The sequence below is a fragment of the Bombina bombina genome, chromosome 9, assembly GCF_027579735.1.
Source record: "Bombina bombina isolate aBomBom1 chromosome 9, aBomBom1.pri, whole genome shotgun sequence".
Taxonomy (NCBI): Eukaryota; Metazoa; Chordata; class Amphibia; order Anura; family Bombinatoridae; genus Bombina; species Bombina bombina.
In genome coordinates, this window is record NC_069507.1 from 262226972 (window position 1) to 262244703 (window position 17732).

General features: G+C 37.7%; 1 protein-coding gene across 1 annotated transcript; it reads left to right on the plus strand.

Moving 5' to 3' along the window:
- The first annotated feature begins 693 nt into the window (after positions 1-693).
- Positions 694-10163, plus strand: LOC128640302 (basic salivary proline-rich protein 3-like). The gene is made up of 4 exons (XM_053692795.1): positions 694-852; positions 2195-2577; positions 5171-5400; positions 10050-10163. The coding sequence occupies exons 1-3, from the start codon at positions 789-791 to the stop codon at positions 5390-5392; spliced, it is 669 nt and encodes a 222-aa protein (XP_053548770.1). The 5' UTR covers positions 694-788; the 3' UTR covers positions 5393-5400; positions 10050-10163.
- The last annotated feature ends 7569 nt before the right edge of the window (positions 10164-17732 follow it).

Below are 17732 nucleotides of genomic sequence, written 5' to 3' on the forward strand. Positions count from 1 at the left end.
AGTGGGATAGCTAAATAGTTCTCCACTCGTAATCTAGCCCTTGATATGGCCAAATCTGAAAGACCTTTGATTATTTTTTTCCAGATGATTAGAATAAATAAATAAATAAATTAAAAAATTACAGTTGGACAATCAGGGATTAGTGAATAAACACTTATGCGTAGAAACCCTGAAAATTGCGATAATTACAGTAACACTTATGCCCTCTCCAGAACTCTCCAGTGCTGCTCCAGATGACTCTTCAGACAGGGATTAAAGCCACAACTGGTCCTGATTTGGTCAGAAGCCATATTTGTATCTAGAGAGGAACAACTTTTATTTATGGGTCAAATCGAAAAAGAAGGTAATTTTAGTTTTCCACTGGAACATTAGTGAAATATACATCGTATTTTATTTATATTGTTTTCCTTGTATGTTGTGACAACTAAAACTCCTTATTGAAATGTTTTATTTACAAGAAATCCATTTCAGAATATTTTCACGAAACAATAACCCTTTAAACAAGTATTATTTCCACTGCAAAGTATTAGAAGCTTTTCAAATGTAATAAACTCATTGCTTGTATGAAACAGTGAATGGATAGACATGTGATCAACTGTCAACCTGTGTTGCCTCATTCATAAAAATTCTGCAGACTCATGCTCCCACCTCCTCACCTGTCTGTTCAGATCAGAAGATCTTGTCACTAGGGGTGTGTCCCAAGAGTCCTTTAAAGATAGCCTCAGAGTCCCATAGAAATTTAAGACCAAACATCCTCTCTACTTGTCCCAGCAACTGAAATTAGCAACATGAAGTACATCATCCTGGTGGCCCTGGTGATGCAAGTCTGGGCTCATCCCCCAGGTAAAAATGGTAAGTCAACGTTGACACAACAAGAGTGAATGATATTGTGTATCATTTATTCATTGTTTTACTACACCTGTGATGTTTGTGTTAGCAGAGGGGGTGCAAGGAAACCAGTGTTTATTGCATAGAACAGGTCACTCTCGTCTGACACATAGTTTGCACAATCTCTTCTAAGTGAACATTACCAGCAAAATGTAATTATCCAAAACTCTGTAAAAGATTGTTAAGACTTTTTTTGTACAGGATTTGGGACATACACTGAGATTGTATTTCAATATTTTTGTTTTGAAAGATGTAGCTTATATTTTGTATATTATGCATTCATTTACAGTGTGAAAAGTTAGTTAATATAAATGAATAGCTTTTAAATATATTATTTATGCCAAATGTCTTAAGTGTCTGGGATGTAACTTTCTGTTATGTCATACAATTTCCTGTATACGTAGCATTTAGTGTGGAAAAACTTTAAATTTTAAATCTCATGTATTTTGAAAGAAAATAAATATGAGATGTGAAATGCTAAATATATAAATAGACCATATCAGTCATGATATAGAAATCCACTGACATTGATGGTTATAATGAATAATAATCATGAAAACTGTGCGTTTTAACATTTAATAAAAAAAACAAACCTCCCTGTTTTTCCTAATACGTGACAAATGCATCCCAAATTTGCCTTTGTGCATTTTAATGAACAGATTTGCCTAGTAAAATGCAATGCAAAGTAGACACATTTCTGTGCACCACAGACAGACTGTAGTATGACATTTTTATTTTCACCAAACAGGTAGGAATTAGAATGGCTGGAGAGTGCACATATAATGTGCACTAAAACTGCAATTCAATTTCCTCCTATGCAGTCTAAACACTAGTAACTCTCCTTGTAACACCTTACTTGCCAAATTGTGCTGTTGTGATATCACCTGAAAACAAAAAAATCACAACATATTACTGTATTCATTTGAAATACTACGGTCACATATTGCTGAATTGGTTTGGCAAACATTCTTGTGTTGTGAGTAGTAAAAAGTATTAAGTATAAAAGTTATTAGTCCACTCAATGTTAACAATGGGAACCACTGTTTAGCTTTGTAAAGATTTATCATTTAATTATTTATGTAATATATTTTGTTGTTAATTAACTATAAGATGGAATTATTTCAGTTTTGCTTGTCTGAATTATACAAGGGTATCTGTATATAATGTTTAAGTACAATTACATTTATTCCCATTTTTAATATGACTTATTTTATAGAGTTTCATTGACTTTTACTTATAAATGTACAATGAACCTCTTCATTATTTTATTATTAAATATTATTATTATTTTTTTTTTTTTTTAAAGACAATCGGGCGCCGAAGAAAGAACCTCCACGTGGAGTTAAACCTCCCGAAGCTGCGAATCATGTCCACCCTTCTATTCCACCTTCTGGATCTGGATTCCATTCCCATTTGCCTCTCAATGTCACAGGAATCCCCCAACACCATAACTCATCTCATCCTCCCCATCTTATAAATAGTACAGATCGGCCTTTTCATAAAGGTTTACCTAAGAAACCCGAAGGTGGTCACCATAGACCCATTAGAGCATTAGGAGTTGCTGGCAAACCTAAACCAAACCCCCCTAAAGTAGGCACCCCCCCTCCCCATCAACCAGAGGGTAAGCCCCATCCTGCCGGGATAGGTCCCAATGCTACTGTCAAGCCCTTTAGTGAAAGACCAGATAAGGTAAGAACTGTGTGTTGTTTGCGTATACGTGTGCAATATGTCATATGTGTCAGCTTTCTCATAAGTCTTGTGATTTAACAGGGCAAAGACAAAGAACCAGATTACATTGCAGTTGTAATATATTTACTATTTTAGTATTAACAAAATCTGTATCAAGTTTATTGATTTTTATTTCAGTTAGCAAAACTTCCATTAGTGTCTGTCTTAGATAGTCGATTAAATAGATCAAGTGTAAATATCAGACTAATTAAAATAATTTAGTAAATTCACACAACATATCTATGTAGCGGGCCATAGTGAATTACCCTTATCATCCAGTGAGAGGCTAATACTTCTGCACATACCTAAATTATACACCTTTAAAACGCCACAGATAGTCATGTAACAACATATTTGTATGTTTGTGTGATGCTTTCAAATGTAAGAAATAACATATTAGAGTTTTAAGGGCCTTTAAAGTGAATGAAAATTCTAAAAAAAACACAGAACAAACAAAGATCTGTTGAGTATATCAGGGATAAAAACCTTTTTATAATCCGTTCAGGAAATTCTGTTGTACAAAAAACGAATACATTTAAAAAAGCCTCTTTTATAGGAAGCAAACAAAAATGACTTTCATGTTGTTATTACCCATAGACATTGGGGCTGATATATTACTAAGCAGTAGATGCGGCTTATTCTGCACAAGACTTCAGGCCTGCCGGAAACAGGCGTTAAGAAACAGCGGTCTTAAGACCTCTGAGGCGGCGGACTGTAATCATCCCGATCAGATACGATCAGGATTATTGACTCCCCCGGCTAGCGGCCGATTGGCCGATATTGTGCAGGGGGCAGCATTGCACAAGCATTTTACAAGAAATGCTTGTGCAATGATAAATGCTGATAGTGTATGCTGTCGGCATTTATTGATGTCGAGGAGACATGATTCGCTACAGCGAATTATGTCTGCCCGACATTTGATAAATCGGCTCCTTTGTCTTCAGTTTGGCCTCTGCTTATGCCTAAACATTATTGAACGTATTTGTGTTATTACTGTGCAGTATGATAAGATATTTTCTCACAGTTCTGTCACCATTCTAGGGAAGTTTTACATTTTTTAGTTGCTAGATGCTTAGCATTCTTAGCTAGAACTCAACTTTGTTCCATATTTTGCATTGTTTTTGCATTTTAAACAATTTATTGACACCACATGTACTAGGCTTGTGCATTCGGACTATTTGGAAACAAACGAATGGTGAATATGGTGGTCGCCAGTGACATTTGGCTATTTTCAGAGCCAGATTTCTTCTTGTGAAAGTGCAACACTGTATGATCTGGATTTGCATTTTTACAAGAAGAAAATAGCCAAATGCAGCTGGCGGCCACTTTATTCTCTCTTCATTTGCTTCCCAATAGTCTGAATGCAGAAGCCTAAAATCTACCAACCATCGTTCTGTCACTAAAGTGAAATTACATTTGTATTTAGGAAGATTGAAATGTAAAATGTTTGTAGTAAAATCAATAATGATAACATGGCTTATATTGACTCTCACGGCACGTACCCATATTCCTCCCTACCTCCTCTACTGGAAGACAGTTACAATTAATCTAAGCCTTTTTCTGAAGGGTGGTATTTTGGCTTACGATAACTAGTCTTGTGCTTAGGACAAAAAGGGGTAGAAAGTTTGTATGTGAAGTTTAATTACAAGATGCCTTCTTCTACTGTGTTTTGTTTTATTAATTTTATTACAATAAAATGATTCCCATCTGTCTCCGGAAGGCGCATTCCCCTCCATGCATCTCTGGGTGTGATATATATGATATATGGAATTGTTTGGGTTACGTGGGGTAGGGAAGGCAGCAGATACCCCAATGCCTAAAGCAGCATAAAAAAACTAAATACTCTACAATCATTAGGTATAGAACTAGCTATAAAGTGTCATCCTGATGGGGTATGGAGATGAGTATAGTTGTATACAACAATACAATTAACACTTCAAGGCTATTGACACTTTATGCATTTCTGTTTTCAAATCGGAAGCTTGCTCAGTCTATCTCCAGTTTATCTGTCATAAAATATTACAATAATTGCAAAGTTAAAGGGACACTGAACCCAAATTTGTTCTTTTGTGATTCAAATAGAGCAGCAATTTTAAGCAACTTTCAAATTTACTCCTATTATCAAATGTTTTTCATTCTCTTGGTATTTTTATTTGAAAAGCAAGAATGTAAGTTTAGATGCCAGCCCATTTTTGATGAACAACCTGGGTTGTTCTTGCTGATTGGTGAATAAATTCATCCACCAATAAACAAGTGCTGTCAATGTTTCTGGACTTTCTTTTTCAAATAAATATAGCAAGAGAACGAAGAAAAATTTATAATAGGAGTAAATTAGAAAGTTGTTTAAAATAGCATGCTCTATCTGAATCACAAAAGAAAATGTGTGGGTTCAGTATCCCTTTAATACTGACCAATATTTACACCAATAATGTAATCAGGAACCTAAACCAAGATATGACATGAATTTGTTTTTTTAATATTGCTAAGGCTTTTTTTTATAATTTTACTGTTGGGACTAGAAGACATTTATGTAAACAAATTATTATTATTACAGCTGAACAACAAGACCGGAGAAAAGCCCAGGCCAAAGAGAGACGTTCACCAGAAAGACAGTTCTGAATTTGATCCCACTGGTCAACCCCACTCTGCAGAGGATAGTAATGAAAGCAGACCCCCAAAGCCATCGCTGCCCCCACCTGGTACAAAGGGCGCCAAGTCTTTAGGAAAGGGACCCAAGGACAATCATGGACCACCCCAAGGGAAAAGGCCACACTAAACCAAATGGTGAATAGACAGACGAATCAGCTGTTGCCTATTAAATGATTCAGTCACAATGTGCAATAGAACAAACAAACACAATTTACTTCTGTTATCTAATTCACTTCTGTTATCTAATTCACTTCTGTTATCTAATTCACTTCTGTTATCTAATTCACTTCTATTATCTAATTCACTTCTATTATCTAATTCACTTCTAATATCTAATTCACTTCTGTTATCTAATTCACTTCTGTTATCTAATTCACTTCTATTATCTAATTCACTTCTATTATCTAATTCACTTCTGTTATCTAATTCACTTCTATTATCTAATTCACTTCTGTTATCTAATTCACTTCTTGAGAGCTATTATTGAAAGTCCCATGAAAACAAACTGGTATCATAAGTTAATGGTTAAACATTTTAGCTAAAACATCTTAATGCAACTAAATCTTTTTAGTGAGCCCCGCACCTTTAATGGCTATTGCAGGGAGCGCTATTAGAGAGCTTGTTGTGCTCATATTAGAGGGGAATTAAAGGGATACGAGACCCAATTTTTTATTTCATGATGCAGATACAGCAGCAATTTTAAGCACCTTTCTAATTTACTGCTATTATGAATTTTTCTTTGTTCTCTTGGTATCTTTATTTAAAACCCTGGATAGAGCTTGCTTATTGGTGGCTATATTTAGCAACCAATCAGCAAGCACTACCCAGATGCTGAACCAAAAAAATGGGCCTGCTCCTAAGCTTACATTCCTGTTTTTAAAATAAAATAAAGATAGCAAGAAAACGAAGAAAAATTGTTAATAGGAGTACATTAGAAAGTTGCTTTAAATTGTTGCTCTATCTGAAAGAAAAGATTGGGTTTAATGTCCCTTTAAGTGTTGCACTCAAACGTAATCCAAAATACTGCAGTAAAATGTAATGATATTTATCGCCTGACGTAAAACATTATTTATAGAACTGCACTGATTGTACTCCCTCAGTTTAAAGGGACATTAAACCCAAACATTTTTTATAATGATTCAGATAGAGAATACAATTTTAAACCACTTTTCAGTTTACTTCTGTTATCAAATTTGCTTCATTCTCTTGGTATCATTTGTTGAAAGAGCAGCAATGCACTACTGGTTTCTAACAAAACACATGGGTGAGCCAATGACAATCAGTATATATATACAGCCACCAATCAGCAGCTAGAACCTAGGTTCTTTGCTGCTCCTTAGCTTTCCTAGATAAACCTTTCAGCAAAGGATATGAAGAGAAGGAAGCAAATGAAATAATAGTGGCAAATTGGAAAGTTGTTTAAAATTCTAATCTCTGTCTAAATCATGAATGTCTAATTATGACTATACTGTCCCTTTAATATATCATGTGTTTAGCACACAATTAGTTTAGCACACAATCAGTTTAACACACAATCACTTTAACACACAATCAGTTTAGCATACAATCAGTTTAACACACAATCAGTTTAGCACACAATCAGTTTAGCACACAATCAGTTTAGCACACAATCAGTTTAACACACAATCAGTTTAGCACACAATCAGTTTAACACACAATCAGTTTAGCACACAATCAGTTTAACACACAATCAGTTTAGCACACAATCAGTTTAACACACAATCAGTTTAGCATACAATCAGCTTAACACACACCCATTTTAGCACACAATCATCTTAGCATACAATCATCTTAGCATACAATTGGCTTAGCACACAATCAGTTTAGCATACAATCAGTTTAGCACACAATCAGTTTAGCACACAATCAGCTTAGCACACAATAAGCTTAGCAGACAATGGGTTTAACATACAATCGGTTTAGTACATAATCATCTTAGGACACAATTAGCTAACACACAATTAGCTTAGCACACAATCATCTTAGCACACAATCATCTTAGCACACAATTGGCTTAACATACAATCAACTTAGCACACAATCAGCTAGCACACAATCAGTTTAGCACACAATCAGTTTAGCACACAATCAGTTTAGCACACAATCAGCTTAAAGGGACAGTCTACACCAAAATGTTTCTTATTTAAAAAGATAGATAATCCCTTTATTACCCATTCCCCGTTCTTGTATAACCAACACAGTTATATTAATATACTTTTTACCTCTGTGATTACCTTGTATTTAAGCCTTTGCAGACAGCCTCCTTATCTAAGTGCCTTTGACAGACATGCAGTGTAGTCAATCAGTGAAGACTCCTAAATAACGTCAGGGGAGTGAGCACAATGTTATCTATATGACACATGTGAACTAGCACAGTCTAACTGTGAAAAACTTTCAAAATGCTCTGAGCTAGGAGGCAGTTTTCAACTGTTTAGAAATCAGTTTGAGCCTAGCTAGGTTTAGCTTTTCAAAAATACCACCAAGGGAACAAAGCAAATTTGATGATAAAAGTAAATTGGAAAGTTGTTTAAAATTGCCTGTCCTATCTGAATCATGAAAGTTTAGTTTTTACTTTACTGTCCCTTTAACACACAATCAGGTTAGCACACAATCGGCTTAGCATACAATCATCTTAGCACACAATCATCTAAGCACACAATCAGTTTAGCACACAATCATCTTAGCACACAATCATCTAAGCACACAATCATCTTAGCACACAATCATCTAAGCACACAATCAGTTTAGCACACAATCAGGTTAGCACACAATCGGCTTAGCACACAATCAGTTTAGCACACAATCAGGTTAGCACACAATCAGTTTGACACACAATCAGCTTAGCACACAATCGGCTTAGCACACAATCAGTTTAGCACACAATCAGTTTAGCACACAATCAGGTTAGCACACAATCGGCTTAGCACACAATCAGTTTAGCACACAATCAGGTTAGCACACAATCAGTTTGACACACAATCAGCTTAGCACACAATCGGCTTAGCACACAATCAGTTTAGCACACAATCAGGTTAGCACACAATCGGCTTAGCACACAATCAGGTTAGCACACAATCGGCTTAGCACACAATCATCAAAGCACACAATCAGTTTAGCACACAATCAGTTTAGCACACAATCAGGTTAGCATACAATCAGTTTAGCACACAATCAGTTTAGCACACAATCAGTTTAGCACACAATCAGCTTAGCACACAAGCATCTTAGCACACAATCAGTTTAGCACACAATCGGTTTAACACACAATCAGGTTAGCATACAATCAGTTTAACACATAATCAGCTTAGCATACAATCAGTTTAACACACAATCAGCTTAGCATACAATCAGTTTAACACACAATCAGCTTAGCATACAATCAGTTTAACACACAATCAGCACACCATACAATCAGTTTAACACACAATCAGGTTAGCATACAATCAGTTTGACACACAATCAGCTTAGCACACAATCAGCTTAGCATACAATCAGTTTAACACACAATCAGGTTAGCACACAATCAGTTTAGCACACAATCAGCTTAGCATACAATCAGCTTAGCATATAATTATTTTAGCACACAATCAGTTTAGCACACAATCATCTTGGCACACAATCAGTTTAGTACACAAGCGGCTTAGCATACAATCAGTTTAGCACACAATCATCTTAGCACACAATCAGTTTAGCACACAATCAGTTTAGCACACAATCAGCTTAGCATACAATCAGCTTAGCACACAAGCATCTTAGCACACAATCAGTTTAGCACACAATCAGTTTAGCACACAATCGGTTTAACACACAATCAGGTTAGCATACAATCAGTTTAACACATAATCAGCTTAGCATACAATCAGTTTAACACACAATCAGGTTAGCATACAATCAGTTTAACACACAATCAGCTTAGCATACAATCAGTTTAACACACAATCAGCTTACCATACAATCAGTTTAACACACAATCAGGTTAGCATACAATCAGTTTGACACACAATCATCTTAGCACACAATCAGCTTAGCATACAATCGGTTTAACACACAATCAGGTTAGCACACAATCAGTTTAGCACACAATCAGCTTAGCATACAATCAGCTTAGCATATAATTATTTTAGCACACAATCAGTTTAGCACACAATCATCTTGGCACACAATCAATTTAGTATACAAGCGGCTTAGCATACAATCGGTTTAGCGCACAAGCGGCTTAGCATACAATCAGTTAGCACACAATCGACTTAGCAATCAAGCAATGTGCAACATGAATATTACTGCACGCCGAAGTGACTTTCCATTGAACAATTACAAAATAACTTTGCACTTTTGATTATGCTTGAGCAATGTTAATTGTGCATCGTTTTGCTCCAATTGTAACTTATCCCATAGTGCACAACACACATGCACACTCCTGTGCCTACCTTGTTATGCTCTCATTGAAAAGGAGTTACATTTCAAGCTACCAAATGAAAGAGGTATATTTCATTATAACAGAAAATGGGGGGAAACATTTTTTTAATTGCACACTTTATCTAAATCATGAAAGTTAAATGTTGACTTTATATTTCTTTAAACTATTTAATGGGCCATGCTTTATATTTTACTTCTTTGTACACTGTATGAAAGGAGGGTCAAGTACTGGAGTATTATTTTTTACACAAAAAATCTGAATATCATTAATTATTAAATGATGTATCGCCACAACGGTAAATGTTGCTGTAATTAATATATATGATTTTTTTTCTCTTATAATGCAGATCTGGGAGAAATTTACAGAATTGTCTTATGATGTCTGTGGTACCGAATCGTCCCCATTACAATTAATGTTACAGTAAAATAAAGAATTCAAATAAATCTGCTTTACAATTTAATGACTTGTACTTTATTTAAATCTGCTTTTAAAGTATAATGTATATTTAGTGTCCCATTCAGCAATGTCTCAAAAGGAATGAGTGAGACTGTTGTGTAACTAATGTAATTTACTGAGATTTATTAAATAAATGTGCAGTTAGACTATTATTGCACAATTATTCACATATAACTAGACATGTGCTTTAGTTTCCTTACAAATGTAAAATTATAATGAAAAAATGAGATTAATTTTATCTTCACAAAACGAATATTCAAACAAATGCACCAACTAGATTTAATGAAAACAAAGAAATACTGATGAAATTAATCAGTATTCATCCGTTTTCTTTAAATTACCTTCAGGGGTTAAAATACTCCTCTCTAGTGCACTGAAGAGCTGCGCTAATCCCACCGGTTCTTCAAAGAGCCATAGGCCGGGCTAATATGAGGCTTAGCGTAGCAGATCCCAGTGCCTGGGTTATAGGAAAAGGTCCTTTAGCGCAGGCCCTGGGATCTGCTGCACCAAGGGCTAGATTATGAGTGGAGCGCAAAATGGTGTTTTTGCCAGCTCAATATTTGAGCTCCACTCATATTACCAGAGCATGCAAATGCGTGCTGGTATTTGAAGTTGAGCGCAATGCAAACGTGACCTCCCGTTCACTTTGCATGGAAGCTTTGTGCTCAGGAGCACATGCTTCCATAAGCTCCAATGGTTTCCTCGTTCTCGTGCCGATAGTCACAGCAGACAAACTAGTGCAGTTAGGGGGTAAGTCGTGAAGTGATGAGAAGCAAAGTTTAAATACATATGTATATAAGAACACACATATATATGCAGGTGAACTCTTTCCACTGTAGCAAAGGAACATTTAAATCTTTTTAGCACAAACAAATGTAAAATATTCCCCAAATATTCAGTATTAATTTTATTAAAACAAAACAAATACCAAATATTTCAGCAGATGAATAGTCGGACACACTAACATCTAGATTTAGAGTTTTGCTGCCAAAGGGGTGCGTTAGCTACGCGTGTTTTTTTTCCCTGCACCTTTTAAATAACGCTGGTATTTAGAGTTCTCTGAAGGGCTGCATTAGGCTCCAAAAAGGGAGCGTAGAGCATAATTTACCGCCACTTCAACTCTCAATACCAGCGTTGCTTACGGTAGCAGCCAGCTTGGAAAACGTGCTCGTGCACAATTCCCCCATAGGAAACAATGGGGCAGTTTGAGCTGAAAAAAACCCTAACACCTGCAAAAAAGGAGCGTTCAGCTCCTAACGCGTCCCCATTGTTTCCTATTGGGAAACACTTCCTAAGTCTGCACCTAACACCCTAACATGTACCCCGAGTCTAAACACCCCTAACCTTACACTTATTAACCCCTATTCTGCCGACCCCGCTATCGCTGACCCCTGCATTTTATTATTAACCCCTAATCTGCCGCTCCGTACACCGCCGCAACCTACATTATCCCTATGAACCCCCTAATCTGCTGCCCCCAATGTCGCTGACACCTACACTATATTTATTAACCCCTAATCTGCCCCCCCAACGTCGCTGCTACCTTACCTACACTTATTAACCCCTAATCTTCCAACCGGACCTCTCCGCCACTATAATAAATGTATTAACCCCTAAAGCTAAGTCTAACCCTAACCCTAACACACCCCTAAGTCTAATGAAATAAATTATTTCTTATTAAATAAATTAATCCTATTTTAAACTAAATACTTACCTGTAAAATAAACCCTAATATAGCTACAATATAACGAAAAATTATATTGTAGCTATTTTAGGATTTATATTTATTTTACAGGCAACTTTGTATTTATTTTAACTAGGTACAATAGCTATTAAATAGTTATTAACTATTTAATAGCTACCTAGTTAAAATAATTACAAAATTACCTGTAAAATAAATCCTAACCTAAGTTACAATTAAACCTAACACTACACTATCAATAAATTAATTAAATAAACTACCTACAATCACCTACAAATTACCTATTAAATCAACTTAACTAAATTACAAAAACAAACACTAAATTACAAACAAAAAACCCCCCACTAAATTACAAAAAATTAAAAAAGATTACAAGAATTTTAAACTAATTATACCTACTCTAAGCCCCCTAAAAAAATAACAAAGCCCCCCAAAATAAAAAAATGCCCTACCCTAATCTAAATTAAAAAGTTAACAGCTCTATTACCTTACCAGCCTTTAAAAGGGCCTTTTGCGCGGCATGTCCCAAAGAAATCAGCTCTTTTGCCTGAAAAAAACCAATACAATACCCCCCCAACATTACAACCCACCACCCACATACCCCTAATCTAACCCACCCAAACCCCCCTTAAAAACCTAACACTAAGCCCCTGAAGATCTCCCTACCTTGTATTCACCCAGCCGGGTAACACCGATCCGTCCAGAAGAGTGTTCGAAGTTTTCATCCAATCCGGCAAGAAGAGGTCCTCCAGAGGGTCCAAAGTCTTCATCCTATCCGGCAAGAAGAGGTCCTCCAGAGGGTCCAAAGTCTTCATCCAGGCGGCATCTTCTATCTTCTTCCATCTGGAGCGGAGCGGGTCCATCTTGAAGCAGCCGACGCGGAGCTATCCTTCCTCACCGACGGACTAACGACGAATGAAGGTTCCTTTAAATGGCGTCATCCAAGATGGCGTCCCTCTAATTTATTGGTATTAAGGTAGGAAAAATCTGATTGGCTGATTGAATCAGCCAATCCGATTCAAGTTCAATCCGATTGGCCGATTGGATCAGCCAATCAGATTGAGCTTGCATTCTATTGGCTGATCGGAACAGCCAATAGAATGCAAGCTCAATCTGATTGGCTGATTGGATCAGTTGGATTCAATTGGATTCAATCAGCCAATCAGATTTTTCCTACCTTAATTCCGATTGGCTGATAGAATCCTATCAGCCAATCGGAATTCGAGGGACGCCATCTTGGATGATGTCATTTAAAGGAACCTTCATTCGTCGTTAGTCCATCGGTGAAGAAGGATGGCGCCGCGTTGGCTGCTTCAAGATGGACCCACTCCACTCCGGATGGAAGAAGATAGAAGATGCCGCCTGGATGAAGACTTTGGACCCTCTGGAGGACCTCTTCTTGCCGGATAGGATGAAGACTTCGGACCCTCTGGAGGACCTCTTCTTTCCGGATTGGATGAAGACTTCGGACCCTCTTCTGGACGGATCGGTGATACATTTATTATAGTAGCGGTGAGGTCCGGTCGGCAGATTAGGGGTTAATACTTGGAGTTTGGTGTCAGCGATGTTAGTGAGGGCAGATTAGGGGTTAATAAAATTTATTATAGGGTTTGCGAGGCGGGAGTGAGGCGGTTTAGGGGTTAATACATTTATTATAGTGGTGGTGAGGTCCGGTCGGCAGATTAGGGGTTAATAAGTGTAGGTAAGGTAGGGGGGGCAGATTAGGGGTTAAAAAATATTATGTAGGTGTCGGCGGTGTTAGGGGCAGCAGATTAGGGGTACATAGGGATAATGTAGGTGGCGGCGGTGTCCGGTCCGCAGATTAGGGGTTACATTTTTTTATTAGAGTGGCAGCGATGTGGGGGGGCCTCGGTTTAGGGGTACATAGGTAGTTTATGGGTGTTAGTGTACTTTATAGCACAGTAGTTAAGAGCTTTATGAACCGGCGTTAGCCCATAAATCTCTTAACTCCTGAATTTTTTCTGCGGCTGGAGTTTTGTCGTTAGAGTTCTAACGCTCACTTCAGCCAAGACTCTAATTACCGGCATTAGGAAGATCCCATTGAAAAGATAGGATACGCAATTGGCGTAAGGGGATCTGTGGTATGGAAAAGTCGCGGCTGGAAAGTGAGCGTTAGACCCTTTCCTGACTGACTCTAAATACCAGCGGGTGGTAAAAAGCAGCGTTAGGAGCCCTTAACGCTGGTTTTGACGGCTACCGCAGAACTCTAAATCTAGGCATAAATGTTTCTCTGCTGCACTCTACGTATAAAAAAAACAATGTTTTTCTACAGGAACCCTGCATTATTGTCTATGGGGATTTTGTAGGTAAATTTTGTGGTTTTAAAAGATTCGGATTGACCCCTATGCATGTAGCCTCTGCAAAAGGATTCAAAAAAATGTATTCTGTAATTTCAGGGATCCCCTTCATCAGACAATACTTTTCATAAAAATTTCAAATTGTAGTTCAGTTGGCAGCATTTAAATTGTTTTGCTGCAGAGTGACAGTTCCCTTTAAAAGACTCCTGAATATGTTTTTCTGTGGCCCGATTGAGCACAATAATAAATAAGCTCCTCTACCTGTGTATCCTGTTGCAGGGTCAGTGTTCTGTATTTTACAGGACTGATGGATAGACTTCAGTCTCTCTGGTGATTAAATTATAGCAAAAATATATACCGAATGTACATTTTTTTTGTTCTTTTGGTATATTTTGTTGAAAAGCAATAGAGATAATCTCAGGAGCATACACGTGTTTTGTAAGAATCTTATTCATTTGCAAGGGAACTAGAGGGCAGCACTGTTTCCTGCCATGAAGTGCTCCAGACACCTGTCTAGTCATCTCTTTAACAATGAATACAATGAGAACAAAGCACATTTTATAAAATAAGTACATTAGAAACATTTTTAAAATTGTATATTCTGTTTAAATCACAAAATACATTTTTCTGAATTTCCTATCCCTTTAATACTGAAGAGTGCACACATAGGCAGTGATAACACCTGTGAGTAACACTCATTAAATACATAGATATCACTACAGGGTCTGTTAGGTACAGCCGTCTGTTGGTCTCATATATCACAACTACGTGTTTTGTCATTTTTAGTTATTAAAGAGAACATAAAGATCCAAAAAGCAATAACTTACAAAATTCAGACAAGAGAAGCTTAAGGTCCCCACAAACAGCATCAGTATCTTTTACCAGTGCCAGTCCTTGGATGCAAATATAACTTCCTGAGGTCCGGCCAGTCCCCTATGAGTCTCCTGTGCGAGCCCAGAGCAGCTCTCATAGAGCTGATAATATAAAGTGCACACAGAGTTTCATATAGGGAGCATGAGTTCCTTACATATTATAATTTGTAGTTTCGGAAGGTTCCAGTTTCTGTCGGAAGCTTTTTACTCATTTATTTATGTTGCTGCTTGCTCTTTGTGCATCTATGGGTGAGTTTAATGTACTCGCTTCCTAAAGGGAACTCTTCTTTACTAGTGCAATGTGTTCTTCTTGCATTACTGTGCCCAGATACCTGTGTAGCACCCACACATGAGCTAAATGCATCTGCAAAGCCTTTTACTGTTGTGGATCCTGTAGGATTGTCACATGTTGGGGGATCTGTCCCTTCCCACCACAGTTTCTTGGCCTTCTAAGCTATCAAGGCCTGTCCCAGTTCTGCAGGACACATTCTGCTCAAGTCCGTGCATGCCCACACCCCTCCTGCCACATCCCCTTCTACAGAGCACCAGTGTTCCCTAAACTCCTCATAGCAGACTGCCTCTGGGAAAAGTTTGTTTAAGTAAAGCTTCACTTGTGAACCCCAAGCATTGCAGCTACCAAGCAGTACATGGGGTGAGTCAGTCAGGAGAAGAAATCCCATGAGCCACCCATCACCAGCTACATATTGATTAATGAAACATAATATATATGTGTTAATACATGCAAAACGGAATACATGAATTAATGCACTTGCTTATTTATATTTATATATTATACAGAGAGAAGCGCACTCACAGGAACGAACAACTAGCTCAATACCATTGTTAGCCTGTTCTATGGCGATTTACCACCTGGGTGCAGCTTTTTAGCCCAGTAATGCTTTTCACAGAGTAGAACTTTCCTGTAGTATATCAGTCTGATCCCGCCTATTACCTGTAGTATATCAGTCTGATCCCACCTATTACCTGTAGTATATCAGTCCGATCCCGCCTATTCCCTGTAGTATATCAGTCTGTTCCCTCCTATTACCTGTAGTATATCAGTCTGATCCCGCCTATTACCTGTAGTATATCAGTCTGATCCCGCCTATTACCTGTAGTATATCAGTCTGATCCTGCCTATTACCTGTAGTATATCAGTCTGATCCCGCCTATTACCTGTAGTATATCAGTCTGTTCCCTCCTATTACCTGTAGTATATCAGTCTGATCCCGCCTATTACCTGTAGTATATCAGTCTGATCCCGCCTATTACCTGTAGTATATCAGTCTGATCCCGCCTATTACCTGTAGTATATCAGTCTGATCCTGTCTATTACCTGTAGTATATCAGTCTGTTCCCGCCTATTACCTGTAGTATATCAGTCTGATCCCACCTATTACCTGTAGTATATCAGTCTGATCCCTCCTATTACAAAATATATAGATATGGTGTGTGGAAGCACACCAATCCTCAAGGGGGCGCTCTCAATCAAAACAAATGCAACACAATGTAATAAGAACAATAATAATGTATACAACAACACTCTAAAAATAAGCAGCAGAATACCAGAGGAAAAAAAATATATAATTTTGTGACTGGAAACACAATAAATGTCCAATAACTAAATGATATCCTGTAAGTCACAATAGCTCCAGAAGATTGCAAAGTTCAGCTCTTTGTCGTAGGGGGGTCAAAATCCTGATGATAACAGATGGTCTGAAAAAAGAAACACAGAGGCGCCCAATGGCCTAATACCACAATACCAAGGGACACGAAAAATATGTAAGACTAATATTCACAAACGAATAGCACCAAAAAGTGCAAGGAAGCAGACTGGAACCTCACAGTTGCCCAGCAAACTGAACAGACACAGAGATAATTCTGTAGTACTTCTTCACCAGTGAGGTCCTCCTGGTTCATGTAGCAAAGCACCTCCAGATCCAACCTATAAGCTGTAGTATATCAGTCTAATCCCGCCTATTACCTGTAGTATATCAGTCTGATCCCGCCTATTACCTGTAGTATATCAGTCTTATCCCGCCTATTCCCTGTAGTATATCAGTCTAATCCCGCCTATTAGCTGTAGTATATCAGTCTGATCCCGCCTATTACCTGTAGTATATCAGTCTGATCCCGCCTATTACCTGTAGTATATCAGTCTGATCCTGCCTATTACCTGTAGTATGTCAGTCTGATCCCGCCTATTACCTGTAGTATATCAGTCTGATCCCACCTATTCCCTGTAGTATATCAGTCTGATCCTGCCTATTCCCTGTAGTATATCAGTCTAATCCCCCCTATTACCTGTAGTATATCAGTCTGATCCTGCCTATTACCTGTAGTATATCAGTCTGATCCTGCCTATTACCTGTAGTATATCAGTCTGATCCCGCCTATTACCTGTAGTATGTCAGTCTGATCCCGCCTATTACCTGTAGTATATCAGTCTGATCCTGCCTATTACCTGTAGTATATCAGTCTGATCCCGCCTATTACCTGTAGTATATCAGTCTGATCCTGCCTATTCCCTGTAGTATATCAGTCTAATCCCGCCTATTACCTGTAGTATATCAGTCTGATCCTGCCTATTACCTGTAGTATATCAGTCTGATCCTGCCTATTCCCTGTAGTATATCAGTCTAATCCCGTATATTACCTGTAGTATATCAGTCTGATCCTGC